The sequence below is a fragment of the Spermophilus citellus genome (genome assembly GCF_964194105.1).
Source record: "Spermophilus citellus genome assembly, chromosome: 3".
Taxonomy (NCBI): domain Eukaryota; kingdom Metazoa; phylum Chordata; class Mammalia; order Rodentia; family Sciuridae; genus Spermophilus; species Spermophilus citellus.
The window spans coordinates 78771472-78792075 of NC_138184.1; the positions used below are offsets into that span (position 1 = coordinate 78771472).

A 20604-nucleotide genomic window follows, 5' to 3' on the forward strand; every position below is an offset into this window, starting at 1 on the left:
CAATCGGTATAGGGTTTGGGAGGATGGAGCTGCTCTAGATAAAAGAGGCTAAGCATTGGTGACCTGGCTATTAGCCTGCTCTCCAGGAGTGCCGGATTCTTTCCTATAATTCATGCTACTGTCAAAATAAGCTTGTCCAAAAGGAAGAGATGTCCCAAAGGCTTTCTTAGTGACAACTTTTTTTTTTTTTTTTTTTTTTTTAAAGCAAAGCCAAGTTCAAGGGGCAAAACTCCCTCACACATGGCAAGTGTCCATCAAGCTGCCAACTCAAGTCTGGCACCACACCCTGGCCATTTGTCAGAAGAAAAACTTCAATTCAAACTGGGTGTCCCAAATCCATTTTATTCCCATCCCTCTGTTTCTTTAACAAAGAGAACTGAACAGGTAGGAAAGATTCAACCATTTTTAAAAAGACAACTAATAGTATGCAGAGAGACCAGGAAGCCTGACACATGATGTCACAGCAGAGCAGTGTTGTGGTTTGGGCTGCTCCAAGGGGTGCTGAAGGGGCTCAAAACTTGTTTGGGGTTAAATTACACGTGGATCAAAAAGGCTAACCTGGCAACAAACTAAAAGCTTTGGCAGGGAGAGATCTCATGTGAGTGTCAATACTTTATTTTGGTGTAAAGACGGGAAGCTGGAAAATACACTGTATTTAAAATTTTTTGATTCCCCCTCACATTGTGGAAACCCCCTCCCCCCACCCCAAGCTAATCTGTTCAAACTCAAATACTTAAAATTACAGCAGCAAAACAAAAGCACAGAAAAAAAGAAAACCAGATGAAGAAGGTAGCCTTGGCCAGTAGTGTCACTTGGTATGGACAACTGAGGTGCTGAACAGGAGCTTCTGCTTCTGTTTTTTCCTTTTCTTCCCTCCTTTCTCTTCTAAAGGAAAACAGAAAAGAGAGGCTCACTTAATTTACAATGCCATCTTGGTTCCCTGGCCTTTCCATTACCAAGACATTCAATGTCAGCCAAAGTACAGGCTCTGGAATTAGACTTCTGAACTCAAATGCCAGTCATAGCATATACTAATATTTGTCTTGATGCTACCTCCCTGGCCCTGGCTTTCTCAACTCTAAGTTACACCTATTCAATATGGTTGTCGGGAAATTAGCACAATGCTAGGGACATATAAAACACACCATAAATTTGTAATTCTTGTTTAATCGTGAGTACCAGAGTGGATACTGACTTACACATCTATGAATTACCTTTTATAGACTGGTCGACCAGTTTAGGTCTTCAACAAGTCAAGTATTAACTAATTTGGTTTGTCAGAACCTGTTTACCAACCCAAATAAATTCTTGAGGCCTAGAAGGAAAATTTGGATATTTTTTTCTTCCAAGACAGTGGAGAGTAGATCCTGCCTACACTTAGAATCTTGAGTTGGTAGTGTTTGCTGCCGAGTACAGGCAGGAATGGCAGCACCTGTGTGGTAAGTTTTTAGAGTCCTGTGTTGAGAACTCCAGTTCACTGCCCTTACCAGAGAGGGGATCTGAAGTAGCTGGTGTGTCCAGTTTCATGAAGGCTGCTTCAATAGCTTGGCTGAAGGAATTTTGGAAACTGGGCACAGGAACACGGTCAGAGTTATCACTCTCTCCATCACTGTCCACAGGGGCAGGAGGAATTAAGCTGTTCTCATCTGGGGGGAAAAAATAAAAAATCAGTGTTACACTCCTATGAACTAGCATTTTAATGAAAAGAGGACAAACTCGCCCTTCACCAGCAGGCCCTCCTCACCTTTCTTTGGTGCAGGTTTGGGCCACACATCTGCTTTTGCTTTTCCAACTCTCAGCATCTATGGAAGTGGAAAATGAGGTAAGTTTTTAGTTCAACTTCTTTTCCAGACACCAGTCTTGACATCAACTGGTTAGGAGGGCACAGAACCAACCATCACCTGTGAAATCTTTTCTCATTAATATACTATTTCAGTCACATCCATTATTATCCTGTGTAAACCACAAAGTGGTAAGGCCAATCTGCTCCTTTGGGAAACAGGTAAAGAATACCACACAGAAGGAGTAAGCGTTTCTTACTCAGATGCTCAAGCTGGAAATGCTTTTTCTAATCAACTTTCCTTTTCTCCTTGAAACCCCTAAAAACATCAAAATGTTGGAACAAGCAACATCGTACCCCCTCCAGTTTTAAAACCATGTGGCTACTGAACTTCAGTTATTTAAAGCTATAAAACTCAATTTTATCCTGAAAGAGTAAAACACTCATTCATTACTTTTTTTTTTTTTTAAAGGGTTTTTAAAAATATTATTTATTTTTATGTGGTGCTAAGGATTGAACCCAGGGCCTCACACTTGTGAGGCAAGCACTCTACCACTGAGCTACAGCCTCAGCCCCTCATTCATTACCTTTTAATCTTTGCTTTTTGAATAGCTTAATCATTAACTTTCAGATTCAGCCACAGACCTATAAAATTCTTCCAAGTATAGTAAATCAGAACAACCCTTCTGTCTCTGGATAACTGGCTTCATCTCAGTCAAGGCCACGTTTTTTTGTTTTGTTTTGTTTTTTTTTTTTTAAAGAGAGAGAGAGAGAGAGAGAGAGAGAATTTTTTAATCTTTATTTTTTAGTTTTCAGCGGGCACAACATCTTTGTTGGTATGTGGTGCTGAGAATCGAACCCAGGCCGCACGCATGCCAGGTGAGCGCGCTACTGCTTGAGCCACATCCCCAGCCCCAGACATTAGGTCTTAAGATGAATCTAATAAGGAGTTCTCGACTTTATAATGATGCAAAGTATACACATTCTGTTTTTCATCTTTGGAACAATAAATGACACCAAAGATGACAATCAATATATTATAAAATGATTCTGCTCTCAACTATAAGCTGGGCATGTTTTTAGGGAAGCTATGATGTTCAGGAGATTACGATGCATTTTTTTGACTTACAGTATTTCAACTTATGATAGGTTTATTATGTGTAACCCCATTGTAAGTTGAAAAGTGTTATTCTCTAAGAACTGTTAAGGAAATTATTCCAAACTAGCCCCACAGAAATTAACAGTAACTTCTTACAGGGGTGTCTGTCCATCATCTTTAGTTATATGGATGCAGGAATGCTGAAGGTTAGCATGTTAAGTGAATATTTGCTTAACAGAGTGATCTGACATCCAATCTCAGTAGCTTGGTGTTTTCCCACCTTGCTCCATAAGGATGCTGCTTTGGCTAGTTACAGGATAACCCAGATAAACTTTCCCTTCTCAAAGTGCAGAGGAATGATTTATTTTATGTAACAAATACCAGTTGAACAAGAGATCCTAGAACTAGAGAATCATTAAAATTAATTGATGTATTCCCTAGACTTTAGGACAGTGTCTAGTTTACAATGTAGTGGGTTTTGGTTTTTTTTTTTTAATAATTAAAACTCAAGATTTTTCTTTCAGCTATTCTTGGCCTCTTTCCTGGGTAAGTCTATAGTAATTGTTGAGACTAAACCCAAGAACTTCCCTCTTAAGAAAGCCTCCATAAGCTAGGCACAGTGGTACATGCCTGTAATCCCAATAGCTTGGGAAGCTGAGGTAGAAGGATCCCAAGTTCAAAACCAGCCTCAGCAACTTCATGAGACCCTGCCTCTAAATAAAATATAAAAAGGGTTTGGGATATGGCTCATGGTTAAGCACCCCGGATCCAATCCCTGTTACCAAAAAAAAAAAAAAAGCCTCTGACAATTATGTATTAGAATCAATGCAGCTTAAGCCTGTAAGGCCCTTCCCTTCCAACAGAGGGGATATCCACAGAATCTACTCTTAGCCACTCCTGGTGGCATACAGCTCCAAGAGGCAGGCAATTTCCCTCATACCTATCAAAGGACTAAATGGGTTCAGCTGTTATTAGAATGAGGAACAATACACTTGAAGCTAATGCATGAAATATGATATATCAAGAGCTTTGTAAGGTTTTGAACAACCAATTAAAAAAAAAAAAGAATGAGGAACAGTAATCCTTGGATGAGGTTCCCAGAAAAACCAGCAGCCGAATTCATGTTAAATACCTTGGGCTGCTTCACAAGCAAATTATTACCTGGGCAAAAGAAGGAAAGGGAGTGTCTTCTTCCAGACTCCCAACGCAAAATGAAGGACTGCCCTGACTGGCAGCGGGTGACACAGGGGTCAGCAGAAAGTCTGAAAAAGAACCAGACACCTGATTATATAAGTTCCAAAAAGCTAGCACCTATGAGATGACGAGATGAACCCTTGAGTCAGATCTGAATAATTACCAAAACCCACCCATCCCTGGCCAAAAAGAACCTTGATCCAATCTTCAATTCTGCCATGTTTTTCCAAAGCCAAGAACACTAATGATTATTTACATCAGTGATCAGTGGAGGGAGAGAAAAGGCTTCAGTTATAATGCTAGAAGTCATGGTAGAATCTGTTCCTACAGCAAGAATAACCCTTCTTATGAAATGCTACACTTTTCCACAAAGAAACGTGATAAAATTTAATTAGATAAGCCTTTATGTTCCAGCCAGCAGTTAATAATGTGGAAATGTTTGGTTAGGATTCACGACAGATGGTGGCACATGCCTGGAATCCCAGCTGAAGCTGAGACAGGAGGATCGCCAAGTTCAAAGCCAGCCTTAGCAACTTTGCAAGACCCTGTCTCAAAATAAAAAGAGTAAATAGAAAAGACTGGGAATGTGATTCAGTGGTTAGGAGCCCTTGGGTTCAATTCCCAGTAATCATGCACCCTCTCCACCCAAAAAAAGAGATGTCTAAAATGATGGTCAATAACTCTTAAGTGTTTCATTTCATAACATGGTTATACTTAGGAGTGCTTGTCTAGCATATGTGGCCCTGGAGCCAATCACCAGAACTGCAAAAAAAAAAAAAAAAAAAGACAAAAATGAAACACGAATACATTTTTGTATAAGAAAAAAGTGAGTGTGTGTGTTCATTTTTTTACTTTAAAAAGGACAAGGGTAGGGCTGGGGTTATAGCTCCAGCGGTAGAGCACTAGGTAATAGGTTCGATCCTCAGCACCACATAAAAAATAAATAAGATATTGTGTCCACCTTTAAAAAAAAAAGACAAAGGTATCTTTGAAAAATCTTTCAATCCTTATCTCAGAGTACTAGTCTGGAATGTACCTGTCCCAATATTCTATACACTTAGATAAATGCACAATGAAATGCTTTGTTACTTTAAAACCCACAAAATTCTACAACTTTTTTTTGAGCAGTACATGGATTAAAGGCAGGGCCTCAAACATCCTAAGCAAATGCTCTACCTCTGAGCTACAACTAGCCCTCTACAACTTCCTTTTATCTTTCCATGGTTCATAAAGACAGCTATTATTTTCTTCTTCAATATGAAGTATTTCATAGCATAAATGCTACAGTTTAGTCATTTCCCTATCAATAGATTCTGTAGGCCATTTCTTCTTTATTATTATTATATATGCTACTACAATAAAGAAATACATACAAAGAGGCTAAAACAAAGGGTAGTATCCCAAATGTGAACACTAGAGGTAAAACAGCTGGGTCAAAGTAAATTTCCTACATAGTGAGCTACCTTGAGGTTTTATTTTTATTATTCCTTGGTACTGGGGATTGAACGCAGGGGCACTTAACCACTGAGCCATATCATCAGCCTTTTTTTTTTTTTTTTTTTTAATTTTGAGACAAGACTTTTGTTGAGGCTGAATTTAAACTTGCAATCCTACAGTCTCAGCTTCTCCAGTCACTGGGATGACAAGTGCCACCACCTGGCTACCTTGAGCTTTTTAGAGGTTGGCAAGGTATAAAAAGTCAGTACAGGGGATGAGTGGCTCAGTGGTAGAGCGCTTGCCTAGCATGTGTGAGGCACTGGGTTTGATCTTCAGCATCACATAAAGTAAAGGTATTGTGTTCATCTACCAAAAAAAAAAAAAAAGAAAAAGTAAAGTCAACGTAAAAAGTAAATCAAATGGCAAGAATTTGATGTAGTTTAGAACTACCCAAGTAAAAGTCATCTGCCTGAAGAGAGCACCCCATGTTTATCATCCACCCGATTAAGTAAAACCCTTTAAGCAGCTGTGACCTAAAGTCTAGTCAGTGGCTGAATATATTAAATCTCAATAGTTATTTACCTGTATGGGAACCTGGACTTCTGCTAAGAGGAGAAAGGGAGAGGGCTCCAGGACCCTGGATGCTGGTAGGACCCAAAGCAGAATCAGAGGAGCAGGTATAGGAATTGAAGGCAGGAAACTGCTGTAGGTTTTCTAGGGGAATGTGGACTTCTGGATCTGCAAAGGAAGACAATAACACTAGGACCATTTACAATTCCTCAAATTTTCCCAACAGCCGAGGAAAGCCAGTATGTATAAACAACCTCAAGGTTCTGAAAGATGTAGACAGAAATTTAACAACTCAATTTATAGCAACTGCCATCCAATAATACGTTTTTAATATAAAAATGCTTGTTCTAACTAGTCATAAAAGGTGGACGATAAATATGGGGTGCTCTCTACCTGCTTGTTTGAATATTTCCATAAAAATGTTAAAAAAAAAATCCTGTTCTGTAAACATTTGTTTTCTCCAAGTTTAAGACATGTTCCAAATATCTACACAGTTTTGGAAGCTCAAGTATATATTTGGCACAGTTTGAGAAGTAAAATTTAGTGTTTGTCATACCATGTGGAATCACAATAACTAAGTCCTTTCCCTACCCAAAGACTCAAATCCTTGTTTTCTAATGGATAATTAGGCCTGTGGGTCACACTAATCCAGTGGATTCTCTTACACAGGAGAACCAGATCAGAATACTCTGTGCTTACTGACACAAGAGCTCTCAAATTTAACTTCCTGCATGCATTTCCTGGTTTTCAAAGTTTCTACTTTATTAGACATTTCTGGCACTCACCAGCACTGTTCCCTTTAATAGCTAGGAGGTAAGATCCATGATCTACACATCACATGGGATAACTGCCCCCAGCTTTCTCAGCAGAGTTTCAATTCCTTTCCCTGGAACAGATTTTTGTCACTCACTATGCCAAGGTGAATTTCATTTCCATATGTACTATGTGCTATGCACATTGTGACACATATGAACTCATTAAATTTATCAAATGAGTCTATAAAGGAGGCTTTCATGACCTAGGTAAAAACTGAGGGAACAAATGACAGAGCGAGACATGAACACAAGCAGCCTGGTTCCTGGTCACAGAGCCTTGTTGAGAGCTCCTGAACTTACACTTGCCCTGTTTCTTGTTCTCCTCCATTTCAATCCTACGCTCTCGGCGGCGTTCCTCCCGAGCCTTCTTCTGGCGTTGACGCTTCCTCTTCTCAATGTCATCTGTGGGTTGGTCAAGCTGTGAGAAGGCAGATCCCAAACCACCTGGCCATTAACTCTTCCCAGCTGATTAGCTGCTAAGCCCACACCAGTGGGCTGAGCTGAACTAGATGAATGGGGTGAGGTGTCTCAGGAGGAACTGCCCACCTTTGGTTTCCAGCATGATTTCCAAAGTCCCTGAACCCCATACCCACTATAAAGAAAAGCAAAATGGGTGTTCTCACCTGAAAACATCTCTAGGGTTTCTTTAGAGACCACAGGAGGCTGCAGAGCCAGTTCACAGATGCTGAACTCACAGGTGAGAGGCAAGTGAGAGAGATATCTATGACGCTGCCGAACATCCTACATGGGAAAAGTGACCAATACTCCAGTAAGGTGTGACTTAACTCTTGAGAGAAAAGGCTGCCAACTCAGATTTCCAACAGTATACATACACTCACAGACAGCACTGGGCTTAAAGAGTAGTTCTCAAGTTACCATCTTTTTGAAAAGCAAAGCAGAAACTATGGATACAGTCAGGCAGAAAAAGCAACTAAATTCAGTTTTTGCTTGTGCTACAAGTGAGTAAATTCAGCCTGGTAACAATCTAATCAGCTGTTTCCGATTGCCTGGGGTCCACAACTGATGGGAGAGAACAGGGAAGATAAAAGAAGATAAACATTTCCCACCGGGCGTGGTGGCGCACACCTGTAATTCCAATGGCTTGGGAGGCTGAGGCAGGAGGATTGCAAGTTCAAACCCAACCTCAGCAGCAACAGCAAAGTGCTAAGCAAGTCATTGAGACCCTGTCTTTAAATAAAATACAAAATAGGGCTGCGGATGTAGCTCAGTGGTCCAGTGCAGAGTTCAATCTCCAGTACCAAAAGCAAAAGAAAACAACCAGATTTCCTTACTAAAGTGTGGCCTAAAACAAAGAAGCCCATCAATTTAGTTTTTTTTTCTTCACATTTGAAAAAAACTGATAGTACTCAAAGAGTTTCTATTTTGAGGCATATGATAAATTTATCATCAATACAGGATAATATCCAAAGGGAAAAAAATTCACATATGTGAATTATAAGACCATAACTCAGATATCTGCTAAGCTAAAAATGCATTTCAAGCCTATATACCTAACTTAAAGCCTCCATAGATTTTTTCAGGGTTTTTCTTTCGTTTCATTTTTTTCTGTATGTTTGTGCTGAGGACTGAACCTAGGGCCTCTGGTATGCTATGTATAGAGTTCTACCACTGAGCTACTACTCCCTCTGGACTTTTTTTTTTTTTTTAGTTGTAGATGGACACAATACTTTTATTATTTATTTTTATGTGGTGCTGAGGATTGAACCCAGTGCCTCACACATGCGAGGCAAGCTCTCTGCCACTGAGCCACAATTCCAGTCCCTGGACTTTGTTTTTAAGATTCCCACCTCCCTTCTCTGGTACTCAAGATAGAACCTAGAGGTGTTCTACCACTGAGTTAAAACCCCAGCCCTTTTTATTTTGAGTCAATCAAAGCTACCTAGAGCATCACTAAGTTGGTGAGACTGGCCTCGAACTTGCAATTCTCCTGCTTCAGCCTCATGAGTTGCTGGGATTATATAGGTGTGCACCACTGTGCCTAGCTCCCTGGCCTTTTTATTTTTTACTTTTGAAACAGGATCTCCCTAAGTTCCTGAGGCTGGCCTTGAACTTGCAGTCCACCTGCCTCAGCCTCCTGAGTTGCTGTGATGACAGGTGTGTGTTACCACACCCAGCTTCTTATTGTTTAAGAAATATCCTAGGGCTGGGGATGTGGCTCAAGCGGTAGCGCGCTCGCCTGGCATGCGTGCGGCCCGGGTTCGATCCTCAGCACCACATACAAAGATGTTGTGTCCGCCGAGAACTAAAAAATAAATATTAAAAATTCTCTCTCTCTCTCTCTCCTCTCTCACTCTTAAAAAAATAAAAAATAAAAATTCCTTCTCTTTCTAAAATAATTTAAAAAAAAAAAAAAAGAAATATCCTAGCTGAAGCCAGGTGCAATGTTGCATGCTGGTAATCCTAGCGCTCAGGAGGCTGAGGCAGGAGGATCACAAAGCCAGCCTCAGCAAAGCGAGGCACTAAGCAACTCAGTAAGACTTGTCTCTCAATAAAATACAAAATAAGGCTAGGGGGATGAGGCTCGGTGGCCAGTGCCCTTGAGTTCAATCCCCAGTAGCCCCCACCAAAAAAGGAAAAAGAAAAAATATCCTAGCTTAGAAGCCCTCAGCAACTTACCAAGGCCCCGTCTCAAAATAAAAAAAGCTTGGAATGTAGCTTGGTAAAGTGCATCTGGATCCAATCCCAAGTACTAAATAAATAAATGAGGAATGAGAAGAAATCTATCTCTCAACACAACAAATGTACCTGAGAAGCAGGGGGCATAGAAAACTGACTTACCAAAATGCTGGCACATTAAGGAAGAACAATCTAATTTAAAAAAAAAAAAAAAAAAAAAAAAAAAAACAATTCACAGCACCATCACCAACAAAAACAGACTTCAAAATACATAGGGCTGGGGGTATAGCTCACTAGAATGCACAAGGTCCTGGGGTTGATCCCCAGCCCATCACGCACACAAATACATCAACTAAAGGCCTTGAAGGTTTAGGAACTTGGGCCAGCTCAGTCTACTCTAAATAAATTAGTTTAATGTTGCTTCCCAAGCACCACCTCTCCTAAAAGGCAAGCCCTTACCTCAGACATGGAGTAACCAGCAATCTCTACTACAGTCGCTGAGATCTTCTCTGGGCTCTGTTCCAGGCTGCCATACTCCCGCACGAGGCAACGTACATTCACAGGGTGCAGGAACATGTGTTGCCCATCCTCGGCTGAAGACAAGAGCTTTATCAACCAACAGTCTCTGCCAGCCCTCAGCACAGACCCTCTCATTGCTAGGCCCCTCCCCTTCCCAATGCTGAAAGGCACAACTAGCTATCCAACCCCCAGGACCAGGAAAGAACCGTCTGCTCAGAAATCCAGGCCATCCCTCTCAAACATATCTATGGCAGGAAACCCCGTCTTCCTCCTTGGGGGCCCTCACCTTGGTAAAAGTAGTAACAAGGAGAGCTGCTCAGGTGTGTAAAGCCTGGCTTGGTGATGGGTTCCTGCTGGCTGGACTCAATACGAATGGTCCCTTCCCCAAGATTGTCAGCAGCTAATTCCAAGTCATCACAGGCCTCTGAAAACCCCTCAGGCTCTGGTTCAGATACTGCTTCCTCTTCCTCTACCAGAGGGAGAGCAAGAGGATGAGAGTCCAGAGAACAAACTTCTGTGGTTTCTTCATCAAGAGCAGACAGATACTCTAGAACACCCTGTTGGAACAAACTCTAGGTCAACGGAAAGTCTATGTCCTGTTTTCAAGAAGCAATGCAATGGACTGGGGTTGTAGCTCAGTAGTAGGGTATGGGTGAGGAACTGGGATCGATCCTCAACACATGAAAAAATAAACTGTGTCCATCTACGACTAAAAATATATTTTTTTAAAAAAGCAATGTGACATAAGGAGGAGACATAAGAAGCTCCCTAGATGTTTATCATATCGACTTAATACCCACAGTAAAAAATTACAAACCAAAGATAGTCATAGTCCACTCTCCTCCAAATAAAGTTGAGGTTTCACAGCAATACCTACCAGCTTAATAATAGCAACTGAAGAATGGCTGTCACTTAAAGACTATAACAGGGACACACTAACCTTCCTGGGTTGAAAAACGGACTCCTTCGCCAAGGGAGCCATCAGCACCAGTTGTTCCAGAGCAGCCACAACACCAGTGACCTTCTCTCTGCTTTCACTCAATCCTGACAGAGCCTCTTCCCGAGTCTAGGGCCAGAGAGACCAGAGAAGGCTAAGTTTCCAGAAACATACTCAATGTGGAGAGCAAGGACTCAGAATGGCCCTTCAACATGAGCTAAAGATGGAATGGACTGGGGCTATACCTCAGTGGTAGAGCAATTGCCTCACATATGAGGCAATGGGTTCGATCCTCAGCACCAAATAAATAAAAATTTTAAAAAGTGGGGGACTTCTTCACTTGGGTAATTCTTGCTACTTAAAGGATCCTCATCAGGTATTGCCAAGGCCCAAATGGGCAAGCACTAATACTTTCTCCACATTTCTCTCAAATAAAACATCTCTAAAAACAAATCTAAAAGCCCACCTTGCTTAACCAAGAGCAGGGCTAACCTAAGAAACCCTACTGTCTAATTAGTCATAAAATTTGATAGGTAACTAGAGATTTATCCCAAGTACTTTTTATTTGAGAAAGGATCTCACTAAGTTGTTTAAGGCATTGCTAAATTGTTGAAGCTGGCCTTGACCTTGCAATCCTATCTCAGCTTCCCTAGCCAGTGGGATTACAGGTGTACACCACTATGCATAAAATCATTTGAACTATTCCTTTCAGCTCTAGAAAAAGCTTGAAAAACCTCAGCTCTTCCTTTCCATTACAACATAAAGCCCAGAGCAGAATGCTTTTTTAGCCATTCTGGCTTATTAGCCTCAATGTGGGGTTAAAGTACCTAGGTCCCACTGTCTATCCCTGAATAGAAAGGTTTAACATCTCTGGCTTTTAGTTTCTAATGCATCCTCTGACCTTGAGTTCCTGGATAGCTGCCTCAATAAAGCAGGACTCGGGAGTGTGCTTCTCCTCTGCCAGTTGCTGCTCCAGTGCTACTTTCTCTTCCAGAACTACCCGGTGCAGCACCTGTTCCTTAGAGGCCAACAGTAACTTGGAATACTGGCTGTGCTGTTCATCTACAAAAAAGTCAGTAACATCACAAAATGCAAAACTCAATGTTTGTGACACTGTAGTTAAACAACTTTCTCACACGCACCTTTTTTCCTAGGATTAAGATGGGGGTTAATTTAACCTAACTTCCTGAAAAATAATTTAACAGAAATCTCAAAATAAGGTTTATAATTGACCCTATAACACATGTCTAAGAGAATAGAGAAAGTAATCAAATGTTTATTGTATAATGTGTAATTACAGCATTACATGTAATATCAGAAAAGCTAAAACCAATCCATAAACCCAACAATAACAAATGGTTCGCTACATGATGAAATATTTATAGAGAATTCCTCTGACACTAGAAATGGTTTTCTAAGAGAGCAATTAGTGAGACTTGGAGAAATACCTACATTCTGTGAAAAATGCAGATGTCAGATCACTCTAATCCAATCTCATAGAAATATACATACATAGAAAAAAAGTTTGCATTTAACATTTTGGGGCACTTTCAGGTAAAAGGATAATAAATGATTTCCTTTACTTCCTTCCCCCATATTTTCTGTACTTTTACAAAGTTTTAAAAATGTTATCTTGACAGTGGCTTGGGAGGCTGAGTCAGGATTCCAAGTTCAAGGCCAGCCTCAGCAACTAAGTTAGGTCCTAAGCAACTTAGAGAGATCCTTGTCAAAATTAAAAATTAAAAAAAGCACAGGGATGGGAGGGGAGGGGAGAGGAGGGGAGAGGAGGGGGGGATAGGAAGGGCAGCACAATACAATAGACACTAGTATGGCCCTATGTATAAACGTGGCTGTATAACCAATGTGATCCTGCAATCTGTACACGTAGAAAAATAAGATTATGTACCCCATTTGAATCAAATGTATGATGTCAAGATCACTAATGTTTTGAGCAACTAATAAAAAAATTAAAAAAAAAAAAAAAGCACAAGGGATGTAGCTCAAAAGTTAAGCACCCCTGGGTTCAACCTCTGGTAACAAAAAAATGTTATCTTGAGACCCTCTTAAAATGCCTTAAATATTTGCCTTTCCTATCCTGGTGCCATTTAAAAGATGCCATTTACAAATTTGAAATGTAGCCTTCAATTTTTTTCCTATACATTTATACACATGTTCAGAAAAAAGGGTTTCTTAAAAATGATAAACTGTGCATGTTGTTCTGTAGCTTATTTCTCAACGTGTCTTTAAAAATCTATGTTGAAACAGATCTACTCCATCCTCACCTTCCAGTATACAATGATGAACTATAATAAAGTACTTTTCACACATTAGATTACTGTCAATTTCTCACCATTACACTAACAAAAAAAAAATCTTCATGCCTATTGTTAAGAATTTTATGTACTAATGTTAGATCAACTATTATAACTATCTTTAAATCTTACAAAAGCCTGTTATTAATTTACACTCCCAAGAACTAGAGCCTCCACCTTCCCAATTCTTTACAAAATCCAGTGTTACTAATATTTTGGCGGGGGGGGGGGGGGGCAGTGAATGCAAATCTGATGGACATCTCAGATATGTAGAAGTGGGTTTCCTTTACTGGGAAATGCTGTGTTACATGCTTAACTCATTCTTCCACTGAGTTAAAATAATTTATAGAACATCTCTATGTTCTGGACATTAATCTTTAGAGCACACTTGGGTTCAATCCCTTGTACAAACACACACACACACAAAACAAACATACCAACCAGTCTTACTTTATAGCATTTATGGTTTCAGCCTGGTTCAAAAATGAGAATATTAAATAAGAATGTACAAAGATAAAGTAATCAAATGTTGTCTTAGGGCTGGAGGTCTATCTCAGTGTCAAAACATCAGCTTAGCATAATTAAGGCCCTGGGTTCAAACCCCAGTACCAAAGTTAAAAAAAAAAAAAGATATCCAATATTTTGTTTGTCTGGATCCCTTTTTTCTTTAGTTTTTTTTTTTTTTCTTTTTTTCTCCTTTGGGACTGGGGATTGAACTCAGGGGCATTCAACCACTGAGCCACATCCCTAGCCTTATTTTGTATTTTATTTAGAAACAGGGTCACACGGAGTTACTTAACACCTCGCTGCTGCTGAGGCTGGCTTTGAACTCATGATCCTCCTGTCTCAGCCTCCCAAGCTGCTGGGATTACAGGCGTGCACCCCTGTACCCAGCACTTTAATTAGGTTTTGACTGCCATCCATTCCCCCCAACCCTATATTTTCTTTTAAGGTTTAAAATTTTTGGACTTTAAGTTCTTCAAGCTATCTGGAAGTACCTTTTATGACTGGTACAAAACTGGTATCTAATTTCATATTTTACCATGAGACCAGTCAATTGTTTCAATACCATTTATTGAGAGTTCCACCTTTACCCTAAAGATTGAAATGTACATATCACACTCTTATCCTGATGGCCTTTATGTGTGTCTACCAATGGCCTCTTCTTTTAGACTACCGAGTTCCTTGATGACAGGTGCCAAGACTTGCTGACTATGGAACCCCCAAGACTGGGCACAATACCAAACATTGTGCGGGAAAGCCTGGTAAAGCTGGGTGTGGGAGTACATGCCTATAATCCCAGCTACTCACAAGGATAAGGCAAAAGGACTGAAGTTCAAGGCCAGCCTGGGAAACTCAGTGAAACCCCGTCTCAAAATAAAACGTAAAAAAGGACTGTGGATATAGCTCAGAGGCAGAGCACTTGCCTAGCGTGCACAAGGCCCTGGCTTCAATCCCCACTACTAAAAACAAATTAAAAAAATAAATAAAGCCCAGTAAAAAGAAAAATGAGAGAGAGAGATGTGTGTATGAATGAAAGAAATCTGAAACCAGAGTTAAACCACTCCATGCAAACTCTAGTATTCTTTCTTATTACTTTTAAAATTTATTTATTTATTCTAATTTGTTATATCCTACTGGAATTCTTGACTAATCTGGAAATGCTGGAACTAGCTTGCCCAAAGGCTAAATTTCTTTCTTTTTTTTTTTGTCAATACAAACTATTGGGGCTGGGGATGTGGCTCAAGCGGTAGCGCGCTCGCCTGGCATGTGTGCGGCCCAGGTTCGATCCTCAACACCACATACAAAGATGTTGTGTCCGCCGAAAACTAAAAAATAAATATTAAAAAAATTCTCCGTCTCTCACTCTCAAAAAAAAAAAAAAAACTATTGAACCCACCCAGAGGCATTCTACCAGAGGTACATCCTCCATCTCATCCTTTCCTTATTTTATTTTTTTGATCAAGATCTTGCTAAATATCCCAGGCTGGCCTCCAATTTGCCATCCCCCTACTTCAGCCTCCAAAACAGCTATGATTATAGGTGTGTGCTACCACCTCTAGCTAAAGGCTCAATATTTGACGCTATAAAGATATTCAATAGTTTTAAAAGAGCATACTTGAGATTATCTGTCCCCAAAATCAATAGAACTCACCTCCTAGATGAATAGGGTGATCTACATTCATCCACTTGGATTTGGGCAAGGCCACCAACACTCCTTTCTCCCTCTTCATCAGCTGCATTGTAATGGTATCACCGACAACATACTGTCGAGATTCTGTAGCAACAACACTGTAACATGGATATTTAGGTGAAGCAGAACAAGGAGCAGGCTGACTGAGGTCTTACCCAATACATAGCTCCATCTTACCTCTTGAGATCCTTCTTATGCACAGAACTATAACAGATGGGACATTTACTCCAGGTCTTTTCACTCAGTGAAAGATAGTGCAGGATGCATGCCCAGCAGAAGATGTGTCCACAACGGGTTATCTTGGCTGCAGTAGGTGGATAGAGGCATATTGGGCAAGATGGCACTTCATGGCTACAGATGCGCTAAAACAAAATGCCACAATTTCATTACTTCTGGAATGACTAAGAGCTGTCAAAGTTAAGTCTCTCCTCTCTCATCCCCACACATTTTTTTTTTTTTTTTTTGGCACTGGGTGCTTTACCACTGAGCTACATCCCAGTCCTTTTTATTTTAAAACAGGGTCTCACTAAGTTGCAGAGGCTGGCCTTGAGCTTGCAATACTTCTGCCTCACCCTCCCAAGTCACTGTGATTATAGGTGTGTGCTACTGCACCTAGCCACTCAACACACCTTTATGTAACTGCCTAACAATGTAAGTATACAGATGACAGCACCTTTTCTTTTCTTTTTAGCACCAGAGGATTGAACCCAGGGGCACTTAGTTTAACCACTAAGCCACATTCAGAGCCCTTTGTATTTTTTTTTTTTTTTTTTTTTTTTGAGACAGGGTGTCGCCAAGTTGTTTAGGGCCTAAATTGCTCAGGCTGGGCTGGAACCTGCAATCCTCCTGCCTCAGCCTCCCAAGCCACTGGCAAATGACAACACTTTAAGCAAATCATTAAGAAAACCAAAGTAATGATTTAATAAAACAAATACATAGCTGGCTGCAATGGTACACACCTGTAATCCCAGCAACTCAGGAGTCTGATGCAAGAGGATCATGAGTTCAAGGCCAGCCTGAGCATTTTATCAAGATCCCATATCAAAATAAAAATAAAAAACAGCTGAAGGGTGTAGCTCAGTGGTAGAGCACCCCCTGGGTTCAATCCCCAGTACTGCCCAGTATTGGAAGGAAAGAAGGGAAACAAATACATAATGGGTATTCTGGAGGCTTTACATTAAAGGAAAATATGACAAGACATCATTTTTTTAAAAAATATGTAGATACATATATAGAAAGGCATTGAGAAAGGTCCAGCAGTAATCTACCAGTAATTTCCAAAACACTTTAAGATTTTCACTTTATATTTTATCAGTGTATATCATACACACCCACACCACACACCCCACCTCCCCAAAGGTGCTAATTAACCCAAAGGTGCTCTACCACTGAGCTACATCCTCTTATTTTTTGAGATAGGGTCTTGTTAAGTTGCCCAGGCTGGCCTCAAACTTACAATTCCTCAGTCTCAGCCTGAGCAGCTAAGATTACAGGCGTATTGTGCCACCATACCTGGCTATATATATATATATATATTTTTTTTTTTTTTTAAGAGAGAGGGAGAGAGAGAGAGAGAGAGAGAGAGAGAGAGAGAGAGAGAGAGAGAGAGAATTTTTTTTTAAATTAATATTTATTTTTTAGTTCTCGGCGGACACAACATCTTTTGTTGGTATGTGGTGCTGAGGATCGAACCCGGGCCGCACGCACGCCAGGCGAGCACGCTACCGCTTGAGCCACATCCCCAGCCCCCGAGAGAGAGAATTTTTAATATTTATTTTTTAGTTCTCGGCGGACACAACATCTTTGTTGGTATGTGGTGCTGAGGATCGAACCCGGGCCGCACGCATGCCAGGCGAGCGCGCTACCGCTTGAGCCACATCCCCAGCCCCTGGCTATATTTTTGAACCAATACATATATAAAATTAAGTTTTATAGACCTTCTGTCATTCTCAGATGATTTTATAAATTTTCACAATAGTGAGCCCAAGAGTTGGGTACTTATTTTAAAAAAGAGAAAAGAAAAATATTTGTAATTTTCAAGTTTAGTCTATATTAGATTCCCTATTAGGATCGACAGGGAGACACTGAGAGTTCATAACTTCAGTGCTAAACAAATAACAGCTTTGATGGAAAGTGCAGCTGTGTGCTAATTTGACACTGATTACACAAAGGGCTGCCAATAAAAAATGTCCACATAATCGAGCTCCTCTGGGTAAGGAGGGAAATTAAGAGTCTCTCTCTGGGTTACGACTTCCCAGTAGTAGCTGGTAGACAGATCTGCTTATATACCTTTGGATCAGAACCTTCTACACTCTATCTCCTGAGGCCAGACCAATTAGTAACAAAATAAACTCCAGGAAGAACCAGGAACTGACCTCTGAGAATGTCTATCATAAGGCCAGACAGAAAAGGAACTCAATCAGCAGTTAACACAGCCAGCAGATGCTTTGTCACCACTGTCCCTATTTTGTTCTCTCACCTACAACTTAAAACTTTTTGAGCTACTTACCACTTGTTCCACAAAGTCCCAGTTGACTAAGGTATCAGGATCAGCAAAATGAGCTGTGTAGTCTTGGTCTTCAGATACCACAAATTGGCAGCTAGAAATAGGGAAGAAAACAGAAAAAAGGCCGACTGTGAGAATCGCCACATCCTCAGCTGAATTCAATCATCTCTTTATTTAGAATTAAATGTAAGTCATTAGCAGCCCTGATTTGTGAAGCACCATCTTCACAATGCCTCAATTCCGAACCCTGAACCCTGATTCTGGAAGAAACTCAGCAGACCGAGGTCCAAGGCCAGCCAAGTTCTCTGTTGGTCTCCTTTGAACTAGAAGTAAACAGATTTCCTCCCTCAACCCCTGGAATCCCAGAACTCGACTCATTTTCAAGGAAGCTGAAAACTGTTCTCAAATCATCTGTGATCAGTTTTATAAAGCATACAATGGTTACTTCAGTCTCAATACAAGGTCAAACCATCATACCTAATGCCACACATGAGAAAACAAAGGGGAGCTGGGATGGAGTCATACACCCCTAGTCCCAACTACTCATGAGGGTGACATAGGAGATCACTTGAGCACAGAAGTTGAAGGCCAGCTTGGGCACCAACACAAGATCCCATCTCAAAAAGCGGGGAGGAGGGCTGGGGTTGTAGCTCAGTGATAGAGCACTTGCCTAGCACATGTGGGGCACTGGGTTCAACCCTCAGCACCATATAAAATATTTTGTCCATCCATAAAAGTGGGAGGTGCAGTTGCGCACGCCTATAATCCCAGTGACTCAGGAGGGTAAGACAGGAGGATCGCAGTTCAAAGTCATCTTCAGCTACATGGCAAAGCCCTGAGCAAAAAACTGTCACAAAATATAAAAAAATAAAAAGGGCTGGGGATGTGGCTCAGTGGGTGAGAGTCCCCTGGGTTCAATCCCTGGTACCAAAAAAAAAAAAATGCAGAGGTGGGGAAAAGTTGGGGATTTAACTCAGTGGCACAGCACTTGCCTAGCACATGCAAGGCACTGTTTTTGATACCCAGCAAGAAAAAAAAAAATGGAAATCAGTATTTCAGCAAATGTCTGCTAAGCATTTCAATCTGTCATTAAATTATTCCTTAAGAAATTTCCTCTTGGGGTCTGGGGATGTGGCTCAAGTGGTAGCATGCTCGCCTGGCATGCATGCGGCCCGGGTTCGATCCTCAGCACCACATACAAAGATGTTGTGTCCGCCAAAAAACTAAATAAATATTTAATAAATAAATATTAAAAATTCTCTCAAAAAAATGGGAAAAGGAGGAAAAAGATAGGTAGAGGCCTCCTTTAAAAAAAAAAAAAGAAATTTCCTCTTCTAGGGGCTGAGATTGTGGCTCAGCTTGCCTCGCATGTGTGAGGCACTGGGTTTGATCCTCAGCACCACATAAATAAACATAATAAAAATATTGTGTCCAACTAAAAAAAATATATAAAAATATAATTTATGTGTGTGTGTGTGTACACACACACACCCACAAAAATTTCCTCTTCTAGCCAGGCACAGTGGTACACACCTGTTAATTCCAGCTACTCAGGAGACTGAGGCAGGAAGATTACAAGTTTGAGGTCCCATCTCAAAAAATGGTCCCATCTCAAAAAATATAAAGGGGTGGGAATGTAGCTCAGTGGTAGAGGTCAAGGGCATGCTTACAATGTTCCACCCTAGGCTCAATCCCCAGCACCAAACCAGGGGGAAGAAAAATCTCTTCTTTATAAGGAGATTCAAATCAGATCCAATTCTACTTTTTCCACCTTTTCAATATACTAATGCCATTTATTAAAGCACCAAAAACACCTACTTGGAAAGAAAGTGAAAAAGGCAAAAAAGAGGCATCGGTTTCCTTTCTGCCTCTCTCCTATAGTTTAAAGGAGTGCTCCTCCCAGCAACCCAACTATCTCAAGTCTCTCAATTCCACTTTCTCCCAGAGAAGCAATACTTACTTGGCCTGTAAAAAGAGTTCCTTGTTAAAAGGCTTATGTCCCCACTTGTTCCTTTTTCCCCAGCTGCCATGTCCACTGCCTTCAAAGTGACCTGTCTGGCCACGAGGTTCAAAAGTGAAATTCAACAAGTGATTCAGGTTGATCTTCTTAGGACCAGAGAACTGGGCAGGGCTAAACTCTGCCCGTTGAGCCTCTGCTACCTAGGGAGAATTAAAGTGTTTAGGATCAGGACAAAACCAATTTATAGTAGAAACCAGCACAAACCCTCCTTGACACAGCTTAAAATATTAAAAAAAAAAAAAAAAAAGACTTAAATATTATCTTCCTAGGAGGAGATAATGCAAAACCCTATTCCAGACCTAGATGAGAGTGAAGGGGGTCAGGGGAGAGCCTTTAACATTCCCATTACTTATTTAGTCTGCGCTTCAGTTTGGAATTGTTGAAGACCGAAATTATTTAGTTGGCGCTGCTAAATGGCAAATCAACCATTAAATGACAAAGCCCAGCACAAACTCCTCCTAGCTATCTTAAAGCTCAAAGATCTATTTACTGGATTAATCTTCCCATAGTCCTATAGGACTCCTAAACCTCCATTCTTCTGTCTTTGTTGTTTTGTGGTGTTGGGATCAAATCCAGCACCTTCA

The 20604-nt window shown here is 40.7% G+C and overlaps 1 protein-coding gene across 2 annotated transcripts in view; it reads right to left on the minus strand.

Moving 5' to 3' along the window:
* Window positions 1–321: 321 nt before the first annotated feature.
* Window positions 322–20604, minus strand: part of RNF10 (ring finger protein 10) — a 36067-nt gene continuing 15784 nt past the window's right edge. For both annotated transcript variants that reach the window (XM_081283858.1, XM_081283859.1), the window contains exons 3-17: window positions 19961–20160; window positions 18004–18094; window positions 15672–15856; window positions 15456–15592; window positions 11890–12050; window positions 10992–11117; window positions 10338–10608; window positions 9992–10125; window positions 7519–7636; window positions 7196–7297; window positions 6093–6248; window positions 4041–4141; window positions 1745–1802; window positions 1488–1646; window positions 322–885 (exon numbers count right to left, since the gene is read on the minus strand). In XM_081283858.1, coding sequence (XP_081139984.1) covers window positions 809–885; window positions 1488–1646; window positions 1745–1802; window positions 4041–4141; window positions 6093–6248; window positions 7196–7297; window positions 7519–7636; window positions 9992–10125; window positions 10338–10608; window positions 10992–11117; window positions 11890–12050; window positions 15456–15592; window positions 15672–15856; window positions 18004–18094; window positions 19961–20160 — 2076 coding nt within the window. In that variant the 3' untranslated portion in view covers window positions 322–808. The remainder of the gene's footprint in view (window positions 886–1487; window positions 1647–1744; window positions 1803–4040; window positions 4142–6092; window positions 6249–7195; window positions 7298–7518; window positions 7637–9991; window positions 10126–10337; window positions 10609–10991; window positions 11118–11889; window positions 12051–15455; window positions 15593–15671; window positions 15857–18003; window positions 18095–19960; window positions 20161–20604) is intronic.